Source organism: Aulonocara sp. 'chitande type north' Nkhata Bay, linkage group LG16 (assembly GCF_057382095.1).
Source record: "Aulonocara sp. 'chitande type north' Nkhata Bay isolate Kocher_YH1m ecotype deep benthic linkage group LG16, A_spYH_male_GT1.1, whole genome shotgun sequence".
Classification (NCBI taxonomy): domain Eukaryota; kingdom Metazoa; phylum Chordata; class Actinopteri; order Cichliformes; family Cichlidae; genus Aulonocara; species Aulonocara sp. 'chitande type north' Nkhata Bay.
This window is the reverse complement of record NC_141359.1, coordinates 41331640-41359553: the sequence shown is the minus strand read 5'-3', so window position 1 is coordinate 41359553 and position 27914 is coordinate 41331640. Positions and strand designations below refer to the sequence as shown.

The window sequence follows — 27914 nt, the reverse complement described above, 5'->3', positions numbered from 1 at the left end:
AATACAAAAGAAGCAAACAAGAATAAGGGCAGCACAAGAGCAATAACTAAACAGAAACCTAAACTGGGAATAAACTATGGTAAGGCTATGACTTAGAATACAACAGACCGGGCATGGAAACACAGAGGGTGGGAACACAGACGACGCGACACAGACTGTATGAAACACCGAGACTAAATACACATGAGGGATGATCAGGGGAAGTGGCCACACATGGGAGCACAGCTGACACACATGAACCTAACGACAGGACAGGAGAGTGCAACTGAAGCGACAGCATGAACATGACAATACAAGACACACAGACATAACACACGAAGGGCAAGGGAGGCTTAATACAAGGGTAACATAATTACAAATGGGATGGACTAACTTAATGAACCTAAACAAACAATAAACATCAAAATAGGCTAAACACAAAACACTGGGTCGCACGACCCAGGACCATGACAGTTTTGTATCTTTGTGATTTGTCTGTTTCCTTTTCCTGTTGTATAAACTCACTTTGGATCAGCTAACTCTAAATACTGAACTAGCAGCTGGTACCTGTCTGAATGTCTCAAGCTTAACTACAGCATGAAAGAAATATTAATAAAAACCTGTGCTAACACACAGTTAGCCCAAAGGAGCTTGCCAAGAAAAGCATCTGAGAACCTTCACAGACACACAGTTAGCCCATTTCACTGTCATTATTGAGATTATGTATACTATCTAAACACTTTGTTAATGATTTATTTAGAAATTCCAAATGATGCCAAAACCATGCCATGAGCCATCAACAGCTCCTTGATAACTTGTGTGCAGTTGGTGTAATATTTATTTTAAAATGGTGAATATATTGTTTGCAATGTATAAAGCTACTGTTATTAAACATGTTACATTATAGTATATAAGCATATTAATTACCTATAAGTCACTTATATCTTATAAATTAGATATTTAGGTGGAATAATTTTTCTAAAATAATAAATTTACTATGTACTAACACAACAACAGGCCAAGAAAGCCTTGAAATAATCGAAATAATCTGATTAGGTTCCTAATCAGCTGTTCTGAGTAATAGGTTTATAAATCCAGGGTAAATAAAGTCAGACCATCTGTAATGTTTGAACACCAGCACTGACAGAAGTGACAAACTGCCCGTGTCTGGTCTCACGAGAGTGAGGTTTGTTTTCAGGAAATGGGGAGGTTGCAGCAGTTGTAGTTTGAGACGTCTGGTTTGAAGAAACCACGTGATGCTTTTTACTTCCTCTGACAGTTAGGCCTCTCTGCGTCTCTTCTTTTGTGATCTGAGACATACAGAGATGGCGGGTACAAGGTGAGTTCATTTTAAATATGAAATCTCATTATTCTGTTGTCTCTGTGATTGGTTTGTTTTGGTGTGTGTCTGCAGGTCTCACCGCTGCGTTACTGGGGTTCACATTTGTTTACTTTCTGTAGGCCTCTGCTCACTTCTGGCTGAAATTTTAAAAAAAGGCCAATAATAATAGGAATAACCCTAAATGAGCATAAAGATTTCATTTGCTTATTTTTTTTAGACCAATCTCATCTGAAGTTATGGAAACATTGTAACAGTCTCTGATTCAGACTATGAGGTTATGATCGTAAGACTTCATGCATGACTGACGGTCCAGCTTCCGTTGTTTGGAGGGTTTCATTTTGTTTCCGGTTAATGAGGCTTCACTTCTCATCATGTCAGTTCTGAGACCTGATCATATTTTTAAGTGTGCTGTTTTTATGATGTGGTTTTATGTCACAGTCAGTTACTGAAACAGCTCAAACCCACAGAACTGCAGACACGAGGGATGATTCAAACATATGTCAACGTCATAAAAAACAAAATGATCAGAGTGTTTAATGTTTTTATTTGCATTTTCTAACACACTTACCAGACATTTCAACAATATATTTAAATGTAATATTGCACACTAAGAGTTCAGGAAGTACATACAAACCATCAGCTTCTTTCTATAGCCCCACATTCTCCAGCCCTACCCTCTTTTTTAAAATTATTTGATTAACCACATTTTAGGAGGAAGACCAAAGTGTTACGAGATGGTACTTTGACATTTTCTTGATACTGCTCAACCTCTGATGTACACCAAACTTTTCATTAAAACTGTTGAAAAAAGATGTGACTAGGGATTTCAAGAAATGCTGTTTTTTAATGTTGTTGATTGTTTTTCCATTGTATTCTCCAGGAAAAGTGTAAACTTCATCCTACTCTTTTCCAGCACACACATTGTGTGGACATAGAGATATACATGAAAACTTGATGTTTTTTAAGTTGTGCTTTTTCTTCTTTTCTCTTATTTCAGTTATATTTCCATGTTTGAAATAATCTCTCTCTCTCGCCCTCCCTCCCCCTTTGACTTTTGAGGGAATTGTTGTTGTGATTTGGCAGGATATAAATAAAAGACAATGGCTGTTTACACACCTGACACGTGGTAAAATTCTGTCACCAGAATCATGTGGCCTGGAAGTATCTGCATGACAGCAATAAGAACTACTTGAATTCTCCAGATACTAAGAAAAAGAGCTTCAATGCTTCCCTTATTAACGTCTTTAGAAGAGGAAAAATGCTGTTCTATAAAATACACCATCCAGCCATTCATGTAAACCAGCAACAGAACTGTAAATGTCAAGTAACAGTGTGTTTTACATTCCATGCCAAAAGCTGCCGACACTGCCAGTTTAAATACAACCGGACACACTCTTCTCTTATTCTAAGTCCTGGTTAATTTTCCTATCCAGCTTTCCTTATATTGTTTCCCACTTAGATCGAGGAAAACTGGTTAGAAAAGGAGAGAAGAGGTACTATTCAAACATACCTTCAGTCTTTTCAGCTCTGGTTTCCTTGCAGCTGGCTAGCAGAAAGGCAGACATTGTGTAACTAAAGTGAAGCAAACAGGAAAAAGTCAAACTGTCCTCAGATCCTTTTGTGGATGGAACTTCTGAATGTTCAGTCACTCAGTTTAAACAAACAGGAGGTGTAAACAGGTGAATAGACGCAGACAGAGCCATTTCAGTTAAGTTTAACTGATTCTAATATTACATATTTTATTAAATGTATTTTTATTTAATCATGGTTAATTTAACATTACGCATAATGGGTGTTTAAAAGCTACTTTTTCAATAAATTTTAAAATAAACTTTCAGTGGGGGGATACAAATTCTACAAAGTATTTCCCAAAGTACACAAATGAAAAGAATGAACAGTCTATGTACGTTTTTACCTGAGAAAATGGTTACCCATACTGCCTGGGGAAACATAATAGTCTTCATTATTTTAATGGGAAATAAAATGTAATATCATAATACATTTTCTCTAAAGTGGATTGTTTAAATGCATAGAAATATAAATTCACAGACATCATAACTAACTGTAAAACTATGAAATGATAAAAATGATTGTTTTGTTTTTCATGTGCAGAATCACGAACCTGCAGAGTACCGTGAAACCAGGGATTCAGGCTCCACAGCGCAGCACAGCGACACAGGGAGCCGTGCAGATGCGCATTAAAAACTCTCCGAGCTCCGGAGACCGTCTGAGTCAGTCCAAGTCGATGGTGCTGCAGGAGACCGACCTTCCTCAGAAACCTGTACGTAAATCACAAAGAAGCACCAGCCTGCAGGAGACGCTTCTGTTTTAATGAACATGTCTTTTGCAGATCTCTCGACATCGCAGGAATCAGTCTCAGCACAATGTTGTGGTAGCAGGAGCTGCTACATTTGAACCTCTGGTAATTACAACCTATATAATCATTACATTCCTCCTGTTTTCGAAAAGTTCCTTCACAGATCCGGTTTAATCTCCTCTCTCCACATCTGACTCCCCCCACATTCACTCCTCTGTAAGATGATCTTACTTTGTCATTTTGCTTTTTATTTGCGATCCACAACAACTGATCCCAGTGCAGATTGGTCATCATTTATGAAAACACAAAAAATCTACTTCCCAATTAAATGAATGAATGTTTCAACAACAGCACAGTGGCGTACGAAACAGTGATTAGCACTGTTTCCTCACAGCAAGAAGGTCCTGAGTTTGATTCCACCACCAGTCTCTCTGCGTTAGCCCTGTGACAGACTGGTGACGTGTCCAGAGTGTAAGTATTTACAATACTTACAGTGTAATTTGTGCATCCTTTCTTCTTTATCATCATCTTTATTTAGAAAGCAAGTGCTGCACATTGGAACTAAATAATAAAAATTCATAACATATAAATAAGATCCAAATAAAAGAAAGTGAAATAGTTAATTAATTAATAATTAATTTAATTTTAAGAAAAACTAAGTCTCATTGAGGCCAAAAGCCAAAGAATAAAAATGGGTTTTAAGACATTGTGGTGGGGCGTGGTTCGTGTGGGGGAAGTTGACACACCTGAGCTCGATCTCAGGCATATTAAATGTGCCAGCCCAAATGGAAAAGATACAAACTTTATAAGATTAATATATATCTGTCTTGTGTGAAACTTGTATGAAAAAGCATACAAGAGTGAAAACAGATAAGATCCCTTGAAAAATTATATAAATGAAACTTGTATGTTTTGAATACTTACTAAAACATTATATGAAAGTAATGAGAAAGTGGCCACTTTCATGAGTAAATCATGTAAGCCTTATATGATTCACTATATGAAGTAGGCCACATCTGATGCAAGTCTTTTGTAAGTTTTTACTATTTCTTTTCCATATGGGAGGACCTGAGGAAGTGTTTGTTTGTTTGGTTGGGTAGGTGTTAAGATAAGATAAGATAAGATAACCTTTATTAGTCCCACACGTGGGAAATTTGTTTTGTCACAGCAGGAAGTGGACAGTGCAAAAGTTATGACGCAAAAATTAGAATACAATAAGAATAAATACAGTACACAGCTGTACAGAATAGAATAAAATAATATACTATATACAGTAGAATAAAATAGAATAAAAATATACAATAAGATAAAAATAGAATACGAATGCTATATACAACTGAGTAAAAATACAACGATGCCAGAAAAGATTATTGCACTTAGTGTTATTGCACATGTGTGGATGTGTGTGTTTGTTCAGTTAAAGTCTTTGTTGTGGAGTCTGACAGCAGTGGGGAGGAAAGACCTGCGAAATCTCTCCGTCCCACACCGTGGGTGCCGCAGTCTCCCACTGAAGGAGCTGCTCAGTGCTGTCACAGTCTGCTGCATGGGGTGGGAGACGTTATGTGTGGGATGCAGCTGAAAAGCTGTGGCCGGGAGTTGTAGATGCAGCAACCAGGAATAAAAAGTGTGTAAAGAGTGAAAGTATGTGGTCGGGGCCGTCATTGCTGTCACAGACGTGTTTTAAAAGTGGACAGTGAAGGGCCCTGGCTGTATCCCAATTCAGGGTCTGCAGCCTTAAAGGCCGCATTTTAAGGCCGATTACGTCACAGCGACGCGACAAAGGCTGTCCCAATTTGAAGGCTGCTCGAAATGCAGCCTCAAATGCGTCCTTCATTTCCCTGAATTTTAAGGACGTGGCGGTGTAGACTTCATGGCCCAATATATCCCAGAATGCATAGCGCGGCGGTGGGTGTGGATAATTTTGCTGAAAAAAACGGCGGATGAGGGGCGCCTGAAGAGTAAACTTTAAGTAAGTACTGAATATTATGTCACTTATTTATGTGCAAATGTTTAATAATGAAGAACATTAAAACATTACTGTTGGCCACATGTCGGCAAAGTCATGTGACATTAGTGACGTTTGTACTAACTTGGTTTTAAAGCCTTTACTTTAAAATATACGCCGTTCAATAGCTGACCTTAATCTTACAGAGAATGACCAAAGCTCATGTAGAAACAAACAAACAAATGAACAAATGATTTTCTTCATTTCATTTCTGTCAAACAAAGCTGTATGAAACGTTTCCAGCTGTTAGTATCATGGTTGCTAGGCAACCTGGGCAGCGCAACGGAGGCTAGACCATCCCATTTCACAAGCCTCGCACTTCCGGCCTTAGCGGTCTTTAAGTACGCGGCCCTTGAGGATCGTTGAGACTGCGTACTTTAAGGCTGCAGACCCTGAATTGGGATACAGCCCCTCTCTAACATGGAAGGGCAAGTTATTCCATTATTTAGGAGCCATGATAGAAAAGGCCCCGCCCCCTGTGAGCTTCCTCCTGGATCTCAATACTTCCAGGAGCAGCTGGTCAGCTGACCTGAGAGACTGACAAGGTGTGCGTGGATGAAAAAGCTCAGAGAGGTAGTGAAAGAATTTAAAAACCAAACATGAGAATCTTAAAATGAACTCTAAAAGACACAGGCAGCCAATGCAGTGAGGCCAGGACAGGGGTTATATGCTCTCTTTTACGAGTTCCTGTTATGCAGTCATGCAGCGGCATGAACCAGCTGCAGACGTGAGAGCAACGACTGACTGACCTCCACATAAAGTGAGTTACAGTAGTTCAGACGGGATGAAATAAAAGCATGGATCACTGTTTTAAGGTGCTGCCTCGAAAGAAAAGATTTCACTCTTGCCAGTCGCCTTAAGTAATAAAACTGGACTTCACCACTGCTCTGATTTGGTTGTCCAATTTAAAACCACTGTCCAACTTAAAACCAAGGTCAGTAATTACAGGTTTAAAATAAACTTCCAGGGATCCAAAATCAACAGGAGGACTAACAGGCACCACTGGGTCCACACACCAACAATTCTGTTTTCTTGTACTTGAAATTTAAGTAGTTTAAAGCCAACCAAGCTTTAATGTCATCTAGACATGTCAAAACACGTTTTATGGAGATGCTATCCTTCTGCTTTAGTGGCAAATAGATCTGGCATTCATCAGCATGTGCAATGAAAAGAGATCCCATGCCTTCTTAGGAAGATGGCGCCAGCAGTATGCACGGCGACACGTCCGTCAACTCTGCTAGCTTTGCTTTGGCTTTCGCTAGCCTTATCCTTTTCTATTTGATCCTAAAATGCCCTCGCTCTGCGTGTGTACAATCGCCAGCTACTCTTAGAAATCAAAGCATCGTATGACCTGGCTCTTAAACAAACGGACACAGGAGATGATTATGGGCCTCCTCCACCACTTTTTGAGCCCTGTATTCCGGTTTATCTGTGCCAACACTCCTACACCACTTCCTGGAAGAAGCACCCGAGGAAACGAGGAAAGCGGGCTGGTACACTCATCAAAGTCCGAGCTCTTCTCCATGCTTCTCGTGGAACTACTGGACCAGCAGAGTGCATCTTTAGATGGATCCTGCCTGTTGTCCCTGGAGCTCCCATGACACTTGATCCCCCGCTCTCAGCATTCTATTTCCCTAAGCGGCCTCGGACCCGTGGATGCGGTGTGGACCACAGAAATCTTCGTACACTTAACCAAGCTGGAACATCTGATGTTAGGATCTACACACTCCAAATGGATTTACTAAATGTAAGATCATTAGCAAACAAGACGTTTGTATTAAACGACTTCCTAAAGTCACAACAGTTGGACTTTCTGTTTCTGACAGAAACATGGCTTCAACCCGGTGAGTCTGGAGCTTTTTTGGAACTGGTTCCTCCTAATTTCTCATTCTTCACTCTCCCTCAGCCCTCTGGTAGGGGGGGAGGCTTAGCCACCGTGTTCAACGCTCGATTTCACGATTTCATCAAATATTACAGCACGACTCATTTTCTAGTTTTGAACTCCAACTGTTTGAGTTACACCTACACTCTGCTGCGCCTTTGCTGTGTGCCCTCATATACCGTCCTCCATCTTAAAAAGGATTTTATCAAAGAGTTTTCAGGTTTTATGGCTGGAATCGTTCTTAAATTCGACAGTTTTTTCATCCTTGGTGATTTTAACATCCATGTCTGCTGTGACTCTAAACTTTTGGTCAAGGACTTTAAATATTATTGACTCTTTTAACTTGACCCAGTGGGTTACCGGTCCCACGCATGAAAAAGGTCATACACTGGACTTGGTGCTCTCCCACGGGCTGGATGTGTGCATCACGGAAATATCCAAGTTGCGCATCTCCGATTATCTTCCTGTGTTGTTCACTGTAACGCTGCGCTGCTCTTAATGCTCTGACAGCGCCCGCTTTTTCTGCTGCCTTTATGGATTCTGGAATAATGAACTCCAACTGTAAGAGTGTTGAGGACCTTTCGGACATTCTTCATTCTACCTGCACTGATATTTTGGACTCGATTGCTCCATTGACAAGATTCTATCGATTAGGGCTCTTGTCTCGTCGTCTGCTGCTTGAGATCATTGTCTTTCTCCTATGTGCTCAGCTGTCCTAGAGCAGTTTGATCCCGTCTCCCTTAATGACTTGACCGCGGTAGTTAGTAACTAGGGCTGGGTATCGTCACTGATTTCTAGAATCGATTCGATTCCAATTCACAAGGTCCCGAATTGATTCGATCCACGATTCGATTCAATTCGATTCGATTAAAATCTGGGAAATTTTGCCTGAGACAGTCAGAAATATTATAATTCAGATCAGTACATTTACATATTTTTGTATCTATAAAAAGGAAGCTGACACTTTCCAGACTTTATCAAAGGTGTGAGCGTCACAGCAGAGGCCTTTGTGTCAAAGTAGCTGAAGATAAAACACAGAAAAACATGAAGGTGATTTTCCTGGCCTGGATTTTATTAAAATATTCCACAGTACATCAAAAACGAAAGAAAACCATTAATCAACATATGAACATTACCTCTGACGTTACAGCGGTTTTATTACAGACACAGCTGAGCGTTTTGCATTTTGCAAAATTTTAAAAAGTTTATATTTGTTCAGAAGCCTGTTGAACAGCAGAAATTAGGTTTTCTTTTCAGAAGTAAGTAAAAGGGGAAAAAAAACAGCGGCCGACAGCCTGTAAACAACGGTAGACTTGTTTGTAACAAGCAAGCAAATAATGCAGAAAACAGATTTTTAGATGGAAAACTGTTCTTGAAGTACAGACAGACAGAGAGAGAGAGAGAGAGAGAGAGAGAGAGACAGACAGACAGACAGACAGACAGACAGACAGAGAACAGCAAAAGTCAGAGTGAATTCATGACAATGTTTATGTGAAGCTAGTTTGGATCTTTTGCTGCTGGTTTGGTCAATAATGTTTGAAGAGAGATAAAACCAACAGCTTTAGAATCACCGCAAAAAGGGCGTGAACACAAAGCGCGGACATCAGAATCAGCGAGCTGTCGGCTTTCAGCCCCAACCCTGTCCGTGCCGTTGGGTGAGAAAGTCACATCTCACTGATTCTGATCCGTCGGCGGGTCCGAGCTTTGTGTTTACATCTTTGTGCAGAATCCGTGTTCCTGCTCTCATTTACTGTTTTAGCTGTTTGGTGGTTCTTGAAATTTTGTGAGATTTCACCAGAGATTCTGGCGTTTCGGGCAAAATAAATTAATATAAAAAAATAGATTCAGGATTTTAATAAATCGATATCACGTTATCCAAGCCTGAATTGATTTTAATCGATAAATCAATTATCAAAACCCACCCCTATTAGTAACCTAAGATCATCACACTGCCCCTCCGTCTCCCTCCAAGCTTCCTTAAAAGCACTTTTAACTCACTTTTAATGTTGGGCCTTTTATCCTGAGATTAATTAATACGTCCCTTGCTACAGGCTGCGTCCCATCATGCTTTAAACAAGCTGTAGTTCAGCCTCTTCTTAAAAAAAACAAAACCTGGACCCAACTGTTCTGTCCAACTACAGGCCTATCTCAAAGCTTCCTTTTCTATCTAAAGTCTTGGAAAAAGTGGTCTACCTACAGTTGCAGGCCCACCTTGATTTTAATATGATCTCTGAAAAATTTCAATCTGGTTTTAAATCACTACATAGCACTGAGACGGCACTTTTAAGGATTTTTAACGATGTTCTTTTAACTCTGGACTCTGGCAGCCCTGCTGCCCTTTTATTGTTGGACTTGTCAGCAGCTTTTGACACGGTCGACCATGACATCCTGTTATCACGGCTAGAATTTCATGCTGGCCTAAAAGGATCTGCCCTCCAGTGGTTTCGGTCCTATTTGTCAGAAAGGTCTTTTCATGTCAATATGGGCCCCCACAACTCCAAAATAGCCCCTCTTAAATACGGTGTACTTCAAGGCTCTATTTTGGGTCCTGCCCTGTTCGCACTCTATTTGTTGCCATTGGGCTCCATCTTCTCACGGTACAGCATTTCATTTCACTGTTTTGCTGATGATTTGCAGATTTATCTACCTTTAAAAGCAGGGTCAGACCATCCCCAGCTCTTATTACGCTGACGATTTCAAACAGTGGTTGTTATTAAATTTTTTAAAGCTAAATGAAAGTAAAACTGAGGTTGTCATTTTTGGCAACTTTAATCATATCGACAGCACTCTGGGCACCCTTTCCTCGTATTGTAAAACACATGTAAAAAACCTCGGTGTCTACATTGATGGTTCTTTTAAATTCAATAAGCAGGTAAGTGCAGTAGTTCAGTCCTGCTTTTTTCAGTTAAGACAGCTGGCCAAGGTAAAGCCATACCTCCCGGCTAACGTCTTTGAGCGTGTTATTCACCTTTTCCTTACTTGCAGATGAGACTACTGCAATTCATTGTGTTATGGTCTAGATCAGGCCTCCATCCATCGTCTTCAGATGGTCCAAAATGCAGCTGCTCGCCTGCTAACTGGTACCAAACGGAGAGAGCATATAACCCCAGTTTTAGCTTCTTTACACTGGCTTCCTGTCTCGTACAGGATCCAATTTAAACTTTTACTTTTTGTTTTTAAGACACTTAATGCCCGAGCCCTTCCTTACCTCCTTATGCTCCAGGAAAAACCACGAGGTCTAGCTCAAAATTAATGCTGTCCATCCCACAGACTTATCTCAAAGCTCATGGTGATAGATCCTTCTCTGTGGCAGGTCCCAGACTTTGGAATAGTCTCCCCTTAAATATTAGATCTGCACAAACACTTGAGCAATTTAAATCATTACTAAAGACACATTTCTATGCCCTGGCTTTTAACACACTATGACCCAAGCATTTTGCTGTTATTTGAATTAGTCTTAGTTATTGTTTTAATTCTTTTGTTTTTTTATTGTTATTATTGTACTACATTGTTGCTTTTTAATACCATTTTTATATTGTTAAGCACTTTGTGCAGCATCGGCTGTTTGAAATGTGCTATATAAATAAATTTGACCTTGACCTTCTAAGGATGGAGCCCTGTGGGACGCTGCATGACAGAGGAGCAGAAGATGATTCAGAACTGAGAAGGCTGGTGGAGACAATTGGTTTAGGTCTTATTTGGCCAAGAGAACTAAGTGCAGAGCCACCAATACCCACTACATCATTTAATCAAGAATTAGACTATTGTGGTCTACGGTGTCAAAAACAGCAACTAGGTCAAGCAAGACCAGAACGAATCACATACCAGAAGGATGTCATTAAAAAACCCTTAATGCAGATTCTGTGCTATGAAGGGTTTTAAAACCTGATTGAAAAAACCTCAAGGATGCCATTATCATCTAGAAAATATTGAAGTTGACTAAAAACTGTTTTCTCTAAAACCTTGGAAAGTAAAGGCAGCTTGGAAATAGGCCTATAATTGGCCACGACTGTGTGATCAAGGCCAGGTTTCTTAAGCAGTGGCTGCACTACTGCATGTTTGAAATTTGCAGGAACCATACAAGAAGACAGACTGCTGTTAATAATGTCAAGGACATACTGTCCTATACTAGGAGAAATGTCTTTAAAAATAAAAAATTGTGGAGGAAAAGGATCCCGTGGGGAACCTGTGAGCTTAATATGGTGCACCACATCCTCTAAAGTGGAGAGCGTCACAAGCTCAAACTGAGTAAAAACAGCAGTGCAAGGGACAGAGAAAGAGGGGTCAGAGTCAGGAGCTGTGATCAGAGCCCTGGTGGTGACAAAAAAAACCAAAAAAACAAAAACAAAAAACAACAACCCCTCAGAAAATTATTGCAAATATCAGGAGAAATTTCCAAACAGACATTCAGTGGAGTATTAGGAACAGAGTCAGTGGTGTTAAATAACACACATGGGTTAGGACTGTTGGAAGAAATGATATTTTCAAAATATGCCCTTTTTTGTCTCTTTGACAGTTTTCTGGTAGCGATGTCAGCAGTCTTTGAAAATTTGAAATGATACATGCAGTTTTTCCTTTCTCCATCTGGGTTCTGCTGGGTGACGTTCCCTCTTGACAGCGTGAGCGCTGTCATTAAACCAAGGCGCAGGTTTAACCCGAGGCTGTCTGGGTTTTAATGGAGCCCCACAGAGTCAGAGAAATTCCTCTTGCATCCAGATGGCTATCCAAATCTGACATGCAGATTTGGATAGCCATCTGGATGGAACTACTGGTGAGGCCAGGAACGTTCAAAGCTTTGAAGTGGCTTGTTCTGATCCCCACAAGTGAGTCTGATTATCGGTGTCTACAGAGAGTTCACTGACATCTTGGTTTGGTTGACATATGGATTAAATATGCATGTCAGTTCATTCAGATTAGTTTTTCACAAGTAAACATGGCTAACCTTTAGAGTTACTGTTTATTTTAAAATAGATTTGATGTAAAGTCCCATGTTCAGTTTGTCTTTCTGGGTTTCTGATGATTCTCCCCCCCCGCTCTCGACAGCATATGTATAAAACGTCTGAACACTTCCTTAATTTCCCTTTTGTATGCTTCCAGGTGGATTTGAAAGGTGAAATCATGAATATGGCTAAAATTTCAGACAGTGGTAAGAAGCAGAGGAAGAACTGGTCTTCAGTGTGGACTGTGCTCACCTCAGACCAGTTAATGTTTTATAAAGACAAACAGGAAACTGGACTGGTATAAAAATCTTTCATCACTACTGTCAGTGTATCTCTACTTATATTTATCATGTCTAACTTGTGTGACCCATCACATTACTGTCTTTGCGCTTAGAAACCAGGAGGTAAGGCAGATGTGCTTCAGCTGTGTGGAGCATTCATTGAGTGGAATACTGAGAAATCAAGCAGGAAAAATGTCTTCCAGGTGAACACTTAATTGCTGCTGATGGCTTATTCTCTCTGGTTATTTAAAATAGATGGTACAGAAATGAACTGGTTTTTTTGGTTGTTTTTACCTGTTCTAGATTAAAACAAGCACAGGAAGTGAGTACCTTGTCCAGACTGACAATTACTCCACTGCCAGCAAATGGTACGACGCCATCAAAAAGACCGTCGACTCTTCAGTAAGAAGTCACCACCCTTTAAAATCATCATCACTATATTCCTTGTTCATTAATTATAAATTATTTCTGTGCATTTTGTGAATTTCTTTTCAAAAAGACAAATTGATCACTTATCAAACTAATCTTCCTGAGATTGCTTGTACCTCTTTTCTGCTCAGACTAAAGAAGGTTTTCCTCTGCGGAGATCAAACAGTACAGACTACCTGCCCAGACACAGCTCCCTACCTGGATATGGCTCTGCTTCTCCTGGTGTCAAACAACGTAACCCAATACACCGACGATCTATCAGTGAGTCTGAGGAATAATGATTTGTATTTATACAAAGCAGCAGTGAGCAGCTAAAGCCACAGAAACCATTAGTGTGTAAAACATGATTCACATCTAAATTATCATGACTGCTCCATAACTGCTGGAGGTGGAAAGCAGCTGTGCAACTCCTAAAAAAAGTTAAGGTAATAATGTCACGCGGGCGGAAACTGACTCAGGCGCAGACCAGCTGAACTAGAATTACAGTCACAAGTGTATTTACAAACACACTATGTGAAATTATAAACAGTGTATGGGGGCAGGGACTTTCATTGGTCCAAGGGAAAAAGCGAAGCACACTCTGCTCGTTCGCTCCTCTCGCATTTGTCATTAGCACTCTCACCTACTCCACGCCACGCTGCCAGGGAAACAGATCTAGGGATAAGGACAAGTCCAGGAGTCTATGCACAGGAGAACCGTGGTTAGAATAAACTGAGAAATCACACAAGAAACAGATTATCAGAGCTGTACTGACGAGAATAACTCAACAATCCAGCAAAGACGCCTTCTTTGCTGGATGACAAATACAGTCCTTGGACCAGTCAATATGGGGTTTATGTGTATTTAGCCATGGATAACCGAGAACGAAGGATACAAGCATCATCAAACAGAAAGGAACTAATCTTTTCAACATGGTTGCAGGAAGAGGAGATCTGAATGGCCTGCAAGTGATGATACCCATCGTCACTTGCAGGCCAATATAAACCTGACACTAACACTGGAGTCTAGGTAGGGAGACGTCCTCAATCGTGCCCACCAGCATTCCTACTGCTACTGACGGACAAAATCTTTCGGCCACGTGGGACAGGTGTCTGCATAGTGTCCTTATCTGCCACAATAAAAACACTGACCAGCCAGATGTCATTTCCTGCAGTCTGAGAGCAAAAGTCGGGCCTGGCCAAGCTGCGTGGTCTGCTCTTCCTCCTCTGCTGGCTCGTCTCTTCCTGGCCTTCGTTCCCAGGGATCAGCCCCTCATGGATCTATCAGGACTGGAGACCTGTTTACCATATACCTGCATGTTGTCATCAATCCTAACAGTCATGGAAATCACAGCATCCTACTCACTGGAGTTGAATGCTACCGTGCAGTGACTTCTCTTCATAGTGAAAATACAACTTACAGCTCTATCTCTGTACAATGGTGCTCAGCTATCTCCACATGTTCCCGTAAATCTCCTGGGAGACTTTCACCTTGACGAGCTGGATTACTGACTGTGTTCCTCAACAATACAGTGTCAGCTACTGTGTTAAGTAGAGAGCCACTGACAAGGCTGATCAGCATCAGGATAGCATGATTAGTCAGGAGGGGTGGCCAACTCCAAGGCGGGAAACTCTTCAGGCCTGGTGTTGCACCAAAACACAAACACCACCATATGCACACAAACATGCACAGACCAGGGCCCTGTTCTTCGTACCTCGCTAAGTAAGTTAGCTGGATTAGATTGTTGACGATTTCGCGTGATCCTGGATCGTTCGGTTCCCCGAAGCTCATCCGGGACTTGCTGTCATAGCAACAGAGCCGTAAGCGTAAACCTGCTCGGGAGCAGGTTTACTTTATGTAAACAGGATTAGATCGCGGCCACGCAGGTATGTCCGCTTCATTTATACGAAAGCAACAGCGATATTCCACCACTGTTTCACCATAAATAAATATTATCAATGTAACTAAAGATAATGCAGCACCTGATCCTTTTATTGATGTCACACAGATACATACAGGTCATTTCCTAAAAAAGGGAAATGTACTATTAACATTCTATTACATGTATGTGATTATTACAGATGTAATTCATATTTCAGAGTAGTAATTGTAAATTACTTCGTGTAATCAAGATGAGAGACCACGGCTATAAAAGCGAAGGTGGATTTGGGAAGTCTGTCGCAGCCATGTCCTGTCCGTATACGCGAGCAACCCATTGCGGAAGGTGCAAGATTGATAAGGAGAGTCCTCAGAATTCAGCGTATATTGCGGGATAGACAGGATCCTTTAGCTCAGCGCGACAGTGTGCTCATTGAGAGATATCGATATTCCCGTGAGGGTATTATTTAGTTAACCAACTTGTTGACGAGGGGGTGCAGGACCACCACCTGTCTTTTTTTCCTCTGCCCTTTTCTTGGTTGCTGTTATGAACAAACTAACAGAGTATTACAGGCCAGTATTACCTTGCCAAGAGACGAAAAGCAATCTAAGAGATAAATATTACCATTCTGTAGAATACTCCTGTATTCCACTTTTACTTGTTCCCATGTTCTTGTGGGTCCTGTTGTGGCTCTAATGTGAAAGGGGATATAATATAACATATTATAATATAATATAATGCCATATGATATTGGACAATATAGTGTCATATGATAGATCTACCCTACCGCCTACTGGTGTTGGCCAGAGGGGCCGATGGCGCGATATGGCAGCCTGGCTACAACCGTAGCTGCCTCCACCAGTGTGTGAATGTGGGAGTGAATGAATAGTGGTATCGTAAAGCGCTTTGGGTGCCTTGGAAAGCGCTATATAAACCGAATCCATTATTATTATTATTATTATTAAATTACCTACGAGTTTGATTTGTCAGCAACTTTCTGCCAGCCCTCTCTCCTTGCTTTTGCAGCCTTTGCAGTGTTCTCTTGCGTTTTAATTAAACTCTGAAACTCCTGAAATCCCGCACTCATGAGTTCTTGCTCTGCTGCCGGAAAATACCGTGCACGCCCTTTCGACATTTTCGCCGACCAATCAGAGGGTTGCCGATCAATGTTTCTACTATCGATGCGTAGCCCCTTTTACGACACCCAGTGATGTCACATTACTGCGTCCAGCTGTACTAATCGTCAACAGCAGGTGTGTTCGGGGAACCGGATTAGCGAGCTCACGGTTAGCGCGATGGTTTGGTCTTGGATGTGTCATGTGATCTTGGATGTAGTGAGCGACGTACGAAGAACAGGCCCCCGGAGTAGAAAACACAAATCCAAATACAACACAGACATGGCAGGTCGACCAGCGAGGAATGGCAGACCGTGACAGAAAAAGACTCTAAATGAATATCAATGGTACTAAAAGTAGCTGTAGATAATGTTACATCTGTGTGATGATTATGGGTCATTTTGTCTCTAATGGTTAAAATGTTATTTGTGAAGAAGTGGCTACAGTGCTGAAGAGAAACCTTCAGTTCTTATTTCTTATTTCTCCAGGCTAACTGATGATCCTCTAAATTTGCAACACACCATTTTCTCTCCAGCTTACGAGTCATCTGCTTTAGGCTACGTGTTTGAGAATTATACCACGGAGTCAGGTACTTCTGATTTGAGGCCTTAGTTTTCACAGGAGCTACAGTATCCAGAGTTGTATGTGGTGAGGAGGTAAAATTATTAACAAGATAATCAACCTCTGTTGGAGCAGCGTTCAGATAGCTGCTCTGCTCTGTGTTGGTACAGGGCATTGAAGATGATAACAGTGGGTGGATTATATTCTTAAACTTAGTTACAGCGCTTTCAGAAAGACATCTACTGTGATAAAGTCTACTCTCCACCGCTGTGTAATCAATTATTGTAAATGTAAATGTTATCAGGAAATGATCAGACAGGAGAGGGTTTTCAGGAAACACTGTTAAATGTTCAGTTTCTCTGCCATATGTTAAAACAAGATCTAGAGTGTGATTAAAATGGTGGGTGGGTTCTTTTACATTTTGAGAGAAGCCAGTTGAGTCTAATAACAGATTAAATGCCATGTTGAGGCTGTCATTTTTAGCATCTACATGGATGTTAAAATCACCCACAATAATTATTTTATCTGAGCTGAGCACTAAATCAGATAAAAAAAAAGTCTGAGAAATCAGACAGAAACTCTGTGTAAGGCCCAGGTGGACGATAGATGATAACAAGTAAGACTGGTTTCTGAGTTTTACAGCTGGGGTGGACGAGGCGAAGCATCAGGCTTTCAAATGAATTAAAAGTCTGTCTGGGTCTTTGGTTGATTAGTAACCATATCATCAGAATATGGGTGATGAGAGACATCATTTAAAGTTAATATTGAGAAACATTATTCTGAACATTATTCCACCATAGTTTTTTGCAGATTGGTGAACCTCTGCCTTTTTTCACTTCTGAGAGCTCCTGTTGTGCCTAAACTGTACAAAGATTGGCTACAATCGTTTTGCATCCATTAAAACACTGTTGTGATTGGATACAATTACCCTGATTAGCTGCAAATTGTTCCTGCAGCTGTTTCTTTTTAGTACCACTTACTTATCCAGCTTTTTTTTGATCTGTCCCAACCCATATGGAAAAGATATATATAAATCTTATAAAGTTTTTATCTGTCTTGTATGAAACTTGTATGAAAAGCATACAAGAGTGAAAACACATATAAGATTCCTTGAAAAATTATATAATGAAACTTGTATGTTTTGTATACTTACTAAAAAAAATATATGAAAGTAATGAGAAAGTGGCCACTTTCATGAGTAAATCATGTAAGCCTTATATGATTTATATATGATTTACTCATGAAAGTAGCCACTTTCATGAGTAAATCATATATGTTTTTACTATTTCTTTTCCATATGGGAAGAGCTGATGTTTTGCTGCCATCTAATTCAAAATGAGCGCATGTGTGTGTTTTCTGTTCTATTGTGAGTAAAATATGGGTTTATAAGATTTGAAAATAATTAATTTCTGTTTTTTTAATCCCTAACCCTTTTACATTCAATTCAACTTAATTGAATCCTGTTTTATTTACACAGCACCAAATCACAACAACACTTGTTTTACATAGTATCTCAAAGCTGTACCTCAACCTGTTTCTTTTGTAGACATGTTTGGCAGCTCAAAGCTGAAGCACAGCGCCTCAGATAGCGCAGACAAGAATGGAGTGAAAAACCGGCTGAAGAAATTCATCATCAGACGTCCATCCATGAAGACTCTACAGGAGAAAGGCCTGATAAAAGGTTTCTGCTTGTTTTGCTTCAGCCTTTTTTCTGAAGCCTTGTTTTCCAGTCGTGTTTTTATGCTTGCTTCCTTTCCTTTAGAAATGTCTTTTTTAAAAATTAAAACTTAACTAACAGTTTAAGTTAACACAGAGGTGATCTGTGACGACCATGGAGAGGACATCGACAGCCTTACTACATGCATTACTGACTATATTAATTTCTGTGTGGATAACACCGTACCTACCAGGACTGTACGGTGTTTCTCCAACAACAAACCTTGGATTACCCCAGAAATTAAAGCTGTCCTCAAGCAGAAGAGGAGGGCCTTCAAATCCAAAGACAAAGAGGAGTTGAAAAGGATGCAGAGAGAGTTGAGGGGACTGATAAGGAATGGGAAGGAGAGCTACAGGCAGAAGATGGAGAACCAGCTTCAGCAAAACAACGTTGGTGAAGTCTGGAGAGGCCTCAGAACCATCTCAGACCACAAACAGCAGAACTCTCTGCCTGGGAGGGATGTGAGATGGGCAAATGAACTGAATCATTTCTTCAACAGATTTGATTCAACCATGAGACAGTCTACAACATCGGCTGCAGACTCACCCACCCCCACTGCTGCTGCTCCACCTCTGACACCTCAGACACTTCACACCTCCTCTATTCACCCTGCTCACTCCTCCCCACCCCCAACAACAGCATCCAATACACACTCAACACAAGGCTCCAGCCTGTCTCTCTCAACCACCCAGGTTAGGAGGGAACTGAGGAGGATTAATGGCAAGAAGGCAGCGGGCCCAGATGGCATCAGCTCGAGGGTCGTCAGGTCCTGCGCGGACCAACTGTGTGGGGTGATGGAGCACCTCTTCAACCTGAGCCTGAGGTTGGGAAGAGTCCCACAGCTCTGGAAAACCTCCTGTGTTGTACCAGTGCCAAAGACTTCACGCCCCAAGGACCTCAACAGCTACAGGCCGGTGGCTCTGACATCCCACCTGATGAAGACCCTGGAGCGGTTGGTCCTGGCTCAGCTTCGGCGCCTAACAAGCTCATCACTGGACCCACTTCAGTTTGCCTACCAGCCTGGCATTGGAGCGGATGATGCCGTCATTCACCTCCTACATCGTTCCCTCGCTCACCTGGAGACCGCTGGAAGCACTGTGAGAATCATGTTCTTTGATTTCTCCAGTGCCTTCAACACCATTCTTCCCTCGGTTCTGAAGGACAAGCTGGAGAACTCTGGAGTGGACCATCACCTCACTACCTGGATTTTGGACTACCTCACCGACCGACCACAGTATGTGAGGACTCAGGGCTGTGTGTCGGACAGGGTCGTCTGCAGTACGGGGGCCCCACAGGGAACGGTTCTGGCTCCGTTCCTCTTCACCATCTACACTGCAGACTTCTCCCACAATTCCACCCAGTGCTTCCTGCAGAAGTTCTCTGATGACTCTGCAATAGTCGGCCTCATCACTGATGGGGACGACAAGGAGTACAGAGGACTGACTCAAGACTTTGTGGACTGGTGCCAGCTGAACTACCTCCAGATCAACGCCAGTAAAACCAAGGAGCTGGTGGTAGACTTCCGCAGGCACAAGCATTCTCCACTGCAACCACTGAACATCCAGGGTATGGACATTGAGGCTGTGGACAGCTACAGGTACCTTGGTGTTCATCTGAACAACAGACTGGACTGGACTCATAACTCAGACGCCCTCTACAGGAAAGGGCAGAGCAGGCTGTACCTGCTGCGGAGACTCAGGTCGTTTGGAGTGGAGGGCCCACTCCTGAAGACCTTCTATGACTCTGTGGTGGCTTCTGCTATCTTTTATGGTGTGGTCTGCTGGGGCGGCAGCATCTCTGCTGGGGACAGGAAGAGACTGAACAGGGTGATCCGAAGGGCCAGCTCTGTTCTAGGATGCCCTCTGGACCCAGTGGAGGTGGTGAGTGACAGGAGAATGGCGGCTAAGCTGTCATCCCTGTTGGACAACGTCTTCCACCCCATGCAGCAGACTGTGACAGCACTGAGCAGCTCCTTCAGTGGGAGACTGCGGCACCCACGGTGTGGGACGGAGAGATTTCGCAGGTCTTTCCTCCCCACTGCTGTCAGACTCCACAACAAAGACTTTAACTGAACAAACACACACATCCACACATGTGCAATAACACTAAGTGCAATAATCTTTTCTGGCATCGTTGTATTTTTACTCAGTTGTATATAGCATTCGTATTCTATTTTTATCTTATTGTATATTTTTATTCTATTTTATTCTACTGTATATAGTATTTTATTTTATTCTATTCTGTACAGCTGTGTACTGTATTTATTCTTATTGTATTCTAATTTTTGCGTCATAACTTTTGCACTGTCCACTTCCTGCTGTGACAAAACAAATTTCCCACGTGTGGGACTAATAAAGGTTATCTTATCTTATCTTATCTTAAATTTTGTTTCAACAGCATTGCTGGCAGACTAGAGAGGTTTAAGAAATAAAATAACATCGTGTTTTTATATACAGTGTTACCTTTGCAGAAGTTTTACAGGTTCGGTTTTACAACCTAACCCTGGCCCTAACACAAGCTTAAAATGATTTTTGTGAGTGAACTGGCTTTCAAAATGTGCTTAATCTAATAATTAAGTTAACAAAAATTCTAATTGATCAAATTGTTATAACATCTGTCTCAGATCGAGTGTTTGGCTGCCATCTGTCGAGTCTCTGTGAGCGTGAAGGGACCACGGTACCAAAGTTTGTTCGGATCTGTGTGGACGCCGTTGAGAAACGAGGTACGTTTACTGATACTGAAACTCAGACATGACTGTGCAAGATATGGACACCCACTCTCCCACCCATTCCTTGACATCCTTGCCAGTCACAGGAGCACGTTCAGTGAGAGACTGAGATTATCCATAATGCACCAATGAACGACACAGGAAATCATTGCTGCCCGTGGCCATCTACAGTACACAGTACAATAGTTACACCCCGTTGCACATGCTTTACAGTAAAATAATAACTAACAAAGTTTTACAGGTCAGAGTAAAACGTCAATCATATATATTTCACCTCTGCAATATTCTGGATATTTACAACTGAGCTACTTATATATTAGAGTTATTTCTTGTATTTTGTAAACTTTGTAATATATTGTATTATTTAGTTCAGTCTGTTACCGTTATTGTGTGTGTGTAACTGTGACCACATGATTTCTTTTGGCATTATTCTGATTCTAAACACAGGTACAGTGGTATGAAAAAGTGTTTGCCCTCTTCTTGAGTTCCATCTGGAAATTAAGAAGACTCAGATTCATGCTGACCAATGCATGAGCCAGAGTCAAGTTTCTGCATCTCTATGAAAGTTAAAAAGTACTTCTGCATGGAATTGTTGTATAAAGAATGTGCTGCCATCTGTTTGTGACCTCAAACTGAAGTGCACGTGGGTTCTGCAGCAGAACACAGCAGCAAGTCCTCCTCCGAGTGGCTTAAGAAAAACAAAATGAAGAATTTGGAGTGGCCCAGTCAAAGTCCTGACCTGAACCCAGAGTTTATAAAGCCAGTTCATGCTCAAATAACCTCGGATGTGCTAAAATTCCTCCACAGAGCTGTAGAAGATTCATTGCTAGTTATCACAATTGCAATTAGGCTGCTAACGATGGACCAACCAGTTATTAGGTTTAGGGCACTGTGGTGGGGTGTGGTCTGTGGTGCTGCTGCAGGAGATCACGCCTTGCTGGTTATGCGGACTGCTGTAATGCTGTTGTTGTTGGTGATGTGTGTGGCTGGCAGCTTTAGAGCTGCAGTCGTGTGTTTGTGACAACAACCGTGAGAATCTGAAATAAAGAGATGCTTATAAGCATAAAAATGTCGTCAGGTCTGCCATGGATCATTTACAGGGGCAATCAGTTTTCGTAGGTTTGGACTTTTCCCCTTGATAATAAACACCTTCATTGAGAAACTGCATTTTGTGTTTACTTGTGTTATCTTTGTCTATTTAAAATTTTTTGATAATCCGAACCATTTAAGTGTGACAAACATATGAAAAATTCAGGAAGGGGGAAAACACTGTATGTTTAGTTTCTGTTTCCTGAAAGCTAAAGCTGTTTGAGTACAATTAACTAGCAACGAGTAGTACATATGGATCTATTGAATGAGCTCAGACTTAAATTAAGGTTTTTAATAAAGTGTATCTCTTTGCAGGTCTGGAAGCTGACGGGATCTACAGAGTCAGTGGAAACCTGGCCACAATCCAGAAACTTCGCTTCCTCGTCGATGAAGGTCAACTAAACAGTAGCTTTTACAGTAGCTGTAAAGTAGTTAATTTCCCTTTCATTTATGAAAATGGGTTATAATTAATCAGCGTAAGTCTTACATTGCCCTGACAAAGCTAGGGGATTAAAACAAAGAGTCAAACAATGCAGGTTACAAAATGAAACAGAATTTTATTAAGAAATTAAACCTCGATACACAGCTAAGCAACTAAGTCAGTCAACCAAACCCATCAAAATAGTGCTTGTGGCATGGCCTTACACCAATAATTTATATCAAAATGTATTAAATCCTCCTAAGTAGACTCTGAAGTTAAAAACCAATACATATAAAATGGTAAAACAATGTGCTCTGACCTCTTCTCATAAAATCCTGCTCAGTAATATTTCCATGGTTGTCCCACAGAGGAGGACCTGGACCTGGAACACAGTCAGTGGGAGGATGTCCACGTCGTCACCGGAGCCCTCAAAATGTTTTTCCGTGAACTGCCGGAGCCACTGTTTCCATTTAGGTTTTTCCAGCCTTTTGTGGAGGCCATCAGTGAGTAAAACCTGCCTTTGTTATAAATCTTCAGTTTGTGATGACTTCATAAAATGGTTCTTTTATTTCTGTAATCTCTGCTGCTCTTGGTCAAGTCACTTTAAGAATGAGACTTGTATTTAGACAGAATCTCCAGACTGCTTGAACAAGACTTTTCTCCCCCCCCCCCCCCCCCCCCCAAGTTTAAAAACGTTTCAACTTCAATTAGAAATCTAAAGGTTAAACTAATGCTGCTGTCATTTGTTTTAACAGAGATCAAAGAACCCAAACAAAAAGTTCAGGCTGTGAAGAAACTGATACAGCAGCTGCCCAAACCCAACCATGACACCATGAAGCTTCTCTTCAGCCACCTGCACAAGTAATCCAACACACACCTGAACCTCACCTGTTAGGAGCATTTACAGTGTTCAGGTGGAATACTGTGGAATAAACCACTGCACATATTACTTTACAAACAAGTGATAATTCTTACATTCCTGTCCATATATTTGGCTTGTATCTTATGTTTCTTGTATTTTGCACACCTCTGTTGCTTGTGAAGCTTGCACACAAGAATTTCACTCACATGTGCTGTGTCAATAAAAGTGATTTGATTTGATGTTCACACAATCAGAAAGGCACCATCAGAAAGGGTCGTATTTATAAACTCAGGATGGGTAGCACATAGTACACTGTTTGATGCTTTGTTAGCTAATTTAAAGGACATGTTAACGTTTGCATTTTCCTTTTGCAGAGTTCTGGCCTTTTCCAGGAAGAACCTGATGTCCACTCAGGGCATCGGAATCGTGTTCGGTCCAACGCTGATGTGGCCTGAACTGGACGCCGGAAACATGGCGGTCAACATGGTGTATCAGAATCAGATTGTGGAGTTCATTCTCACTGAAAGCCAAGAAATCTTCAACTTGGACGGGAAGTAAAAGGTGCTGAGCGGGACCAAATCAGCTGATGGACTCACGTTTACAGATATTAGAAGCCATGTCTGGTTTGGGCCGGGATGTAAAAACTGGAATTTTCAGAAGATATTTTGTCAGAGTTTATATTGCATTAGCACAAATCTATAATTAAATGTTTTGACCCTTTTACCTCTGCCACAATCGGTGTTGTTTTCAAATACAAAAATATACAGTACTCCAATAAATAATTCTAATGATTTTCTGTATATAACCTACCACTGAATATTTAAAACATATCCTAGTGTCATTATAAAATTCAGCTGCATTATCACAAAATTAGCCTGCAGAGCAAACATGTATGAAACATGAATCTTAGTAATGTTTTTTTTATTTCAAATATAGCATTCACACTACTCAAGGCTTCACATGAACATCTCAAACAAACCCTGTCATATTATTGGTAAAATATTGCTGAAGATTATTTTAAAGTTATTGAATGATGGTGAGTAAATAAGATGATTTGTATGATTAGTGTGTTTGTTTCTAGACAGTCTTGCAGTATAAATATTGACTAAAAAGAAACAATAGAGCCTGAAGTCAACATAAACATCCAACTTTAGTGAGAACTGACGCATTTAAAAAATCTACAGCAGAAAACAGAAAACAAACTGGATTCAGACAATAATTTGTGTGTCAAAAGTTAAAATGAGTGAATATAACGGAAAATATGTTCATGTGTGAATAATTCAGTCCAGAAAGGGTTAATCTGTCAGCACAAAGAGTTTGATGTGTGTTTGTGAGTTTGACAGTTAATCAATGAATTCTGCCAGGAGGTACTGAACCGATTAAAGTTTTTAAAGGTTCTCTCTTGTGGTCTGAACACATCAGACTACAGCGACAAAAATTTATTTAATAAGAATAGAAAAAGAGGTGATTTTAAATTCCTGTAAACAGCATAAGTTTCCACTAGTTCGTGTTTGTATGTTAAGATATTTTAACTGAACAGAAATGAAACGTTCTAAAAATTATTTGAGATTTTAAAGGTTGCACATCTTGTGAGAGACGAAGATACTGAAGGTACATCTCAAGTTTACTTGACTAGTTCCTATTGATAAATATATTTTAGAGATTTCGCTGATTAAAATTTACTAAGCTCAGCCGTCTGTTCCTTGCTATCTAAAATATATTAGGACACTGGAGTAAACTTTCGACCATCTCACACTTCTGTTTAATCAGTTTTCTGTTTGACGTTTATTCAGCTGTGTGAAAACTATAACTTTAATCTCAGCCAAAACGATTTACTCAGGAACAAATAAAATACTGAAAAAGCCAAACAATAACATTTTTAAGTTATCTGAGTGACTTCTATATCATTTTTAACCTGAGTAGCCAAAGACCGCGGGGATGTGGAAACGATGTGCAGGTAGTTTGCTGTTGTCGCCCCGGTCAGCTATCGAGCTAGTGGGTCTCTGAAAACGTCGGCGCACTTTTGCAAATATGCGATGTCTTGATAAACTGAGCAGATATTTGAAGTTTACACAGCTACTTTCTCACCTTATAACATGTTAAAAGTTTATTTTGTGACCCAGAAAGATTAATAAGAGTAATATTAAAAACTTTTTTTTTTTTTTTGCCTGTCCCATTTGGTTCTTTAGCTATCAGAATTGTTGTCTGAAGACCAACAAGGATACCCAATGGATTTACTTTGCCAAATGGATCATCGTGGCATTGCCGTATTGGTCCATTTGATCGACCTTTGTTTTTATTATTTATTTTATTTTATTTTCAGATGTTACAGACGGGACAGACATGAGTGAGGGATAGGAAAGGGAGAGAGAAAGAGGAAGGAAAAGAAAAACAGAAGGGGAGAGGGACAGTGAGAAAGGGGGGGAGGAAAAAAAATCTCCTGGATCACCTGTTGAGAGAAAAAGAATAGAAAACAAGCAAAAAAACCCAAAGCAACATACTAAACACAACACCATCGCATTAATCTAGCTAAGTGTAAACAGCAGTAAATACTAAATATTCAATATTGTTGTGCAGCACGCAGGACAGACAGCGCACAATGTGCTTTGAAGTAGCAGCCAAGAAAGGTGTCATTTAAGTCTACGAGCAGTGAACACCCGTGTGCATACCTGTGTGGATCAGCGCGCTTGTATTCAAATGGTTTCCACATGTAATGGTCTGCAAGAGGATGTAGAGAGCCATAGCCCCGTCGCCCAGGGCATGAAGCAGGCATGGAGGAGATCCAGGCCCCAGACATCCAGAGGCCCCAGAGTGCGAGAGCCCAAGGAGGACCACCGGAGGGGCATCCGTGCCACCCTCATGGGAAGGGCTGAGGATCCCCAGACGAGGCGTCACCCAGTAGCCACCGAGCAGAAGCTAGAGGGGCTGCACCGGCATGCCCGCCGGCTCTGCCGGCAGCCAGCTGTGCCAGAGTGAACCGAGCCGCAGGCCCAGAGGCCGGAGGCCCGAGGGCCCCCGCACCCCGGAGGAGGCCTGACCGAGCAACAGGCGCCAGGCCCCGCCAGGTAGCCACCGGGAGTGAGCCGGTACATACCTGAGTGCCCAGCCCCGAACACCAAGAACCACCAATGCACCGACCCCTGAGGGCATCAGTCACCGGCAGGGAGTGTGGTGAGGGGAGATAGGCCTTGGAGGGCCTGGGAGTTCCCAGAGAGGTGGAGTCTAAGACCCGACCTGACATATAGACACAGACAAACAGGCACACACAGCATTGCATTGCACAACATGCATTCCCACCCTCAAGCACACATATACAAACACTCAGCACTCACCCAACGTAAGGATTGACATAAATGGACATGTACACACAATCACACTCCCCAAACATACTCTATACCTCGGGTCCAGGTACCCTCGCCCCCAGAGGGGGAAACAGAACCCAGACCCAAGAGATGTTACCCTTCCCCCCGGAGTGGAGGCAAGCAGACCGTCCCAGGCTCCGCAGCAGCAGGGAGGCCAATTGGACAGCCAACATCTCCTCCCGGCCCCCCCGCCCCGATGGCTAGCAGAGAACGGGGGTGTGTGAAGACCCCATACCTCCCTCCTCCCGCTCATGTGTAGTGTTGCTGCGTGTTGTTCTAAAGTACATTTAAAACAAGGGAGAGCATGGTGCTGCTGCTGCCAGAGAGCAGCAGGTGTTAGCACGGCCCCTTCCGAGAACCCTCAATGTCTACATGGATTTAAAATTGAGAGGTGGGCACCGGCGCCAGAGGCAGGTTTGAGTACACAGACCGTCCACTGGACGCCGTTAACGTGCCCACCCTCAAGGCCCTATATATATGTGTGTGTTATGAGAGTGTAAGTAATGTGGATGTCTAAGTTGTGAGATAAAATTGAGGCACAGGTGGCCAGAAGGGGACAGAGGGGGGGGGGGGAATGTCTCCCCTGCACCCTGGTGACACACCCGCACCCCAAGGCCCTACCTGTGTGGGTGAGTGTGGTGGAGCAGGAAGAGGGAGGTAGCCGGGGATGGGGAGGAAAAGGAGGGAGGGGAGGATGCCCCTCCCTAGGGCCAGCTCCCCCGCTGACCCCAGTAGGCACCCCCGTCCTCTGGTACCCACCAAGGCAAGGGAGCCCAGGTCCATCCAGACCGGGGCCTACGGTAGCACTGCCAAGCCCCACAGGACCCGGGGCAGCCCACCCTACCCCACCGCAGAGGAAACTGTACCCACCCCAACATTCAATCATCTCCCAGACTACACAAGACAACAGACACCCAGGTTAAGTTTATTCTCCACCTCTCCTATGTCTCTCCCCCACCTGCAGAGTGGACTCCTGCAAGGATGGAACAACCTCCCCACCAGTTGAAGAGCCCCCCAGTTAGGCCG

General features: G+C 42.0%; 1 protein-coding gene across 2 annotated transcripts; it reads left to right on the top strand.

Annotated features, from left to right (window-relative positions):
- The first annotated feature begins 1229 nt into the window (after positions 1-1229).
- On the top strand, positions 1230-27914 carry arhgap15 (Rho GTPase activating protein 15). 2 transcript variants are annotated; one of them, XM_086267323.1, is made up of 13 exons: positions 1230-1318; positions 3434-3602; positions 3672-3743; positions 12623-12763; positions 12860-12949; positions 13050-13148; positions 13307-13436; positions 18256-18390; positions 21050-21148; positions 22559-22636; positions 23033-23167; positions 23420-23525; positions 23901-27914. In XM_086267323.1, the coding sequence occupies exons 1-13, from the start codon at positions 1305-1307 to the stop codon at positions 24082-24084; spliced, it is 1452 nt and encodes a 483-aa protein (XP_086123449.1). In that variant the 5' UTR covers positions 1230-1304; the 3' UTR covers positions 24085-27914. The 2 variants fall into 2 exon arrangements, with proteins under 2 accessions (XP_086123449.1, XP_086123448.1); XM_086267322.1 differs by lacking the exon at positions 1230-1318 and having other exon boundaries at positions 3408-3602.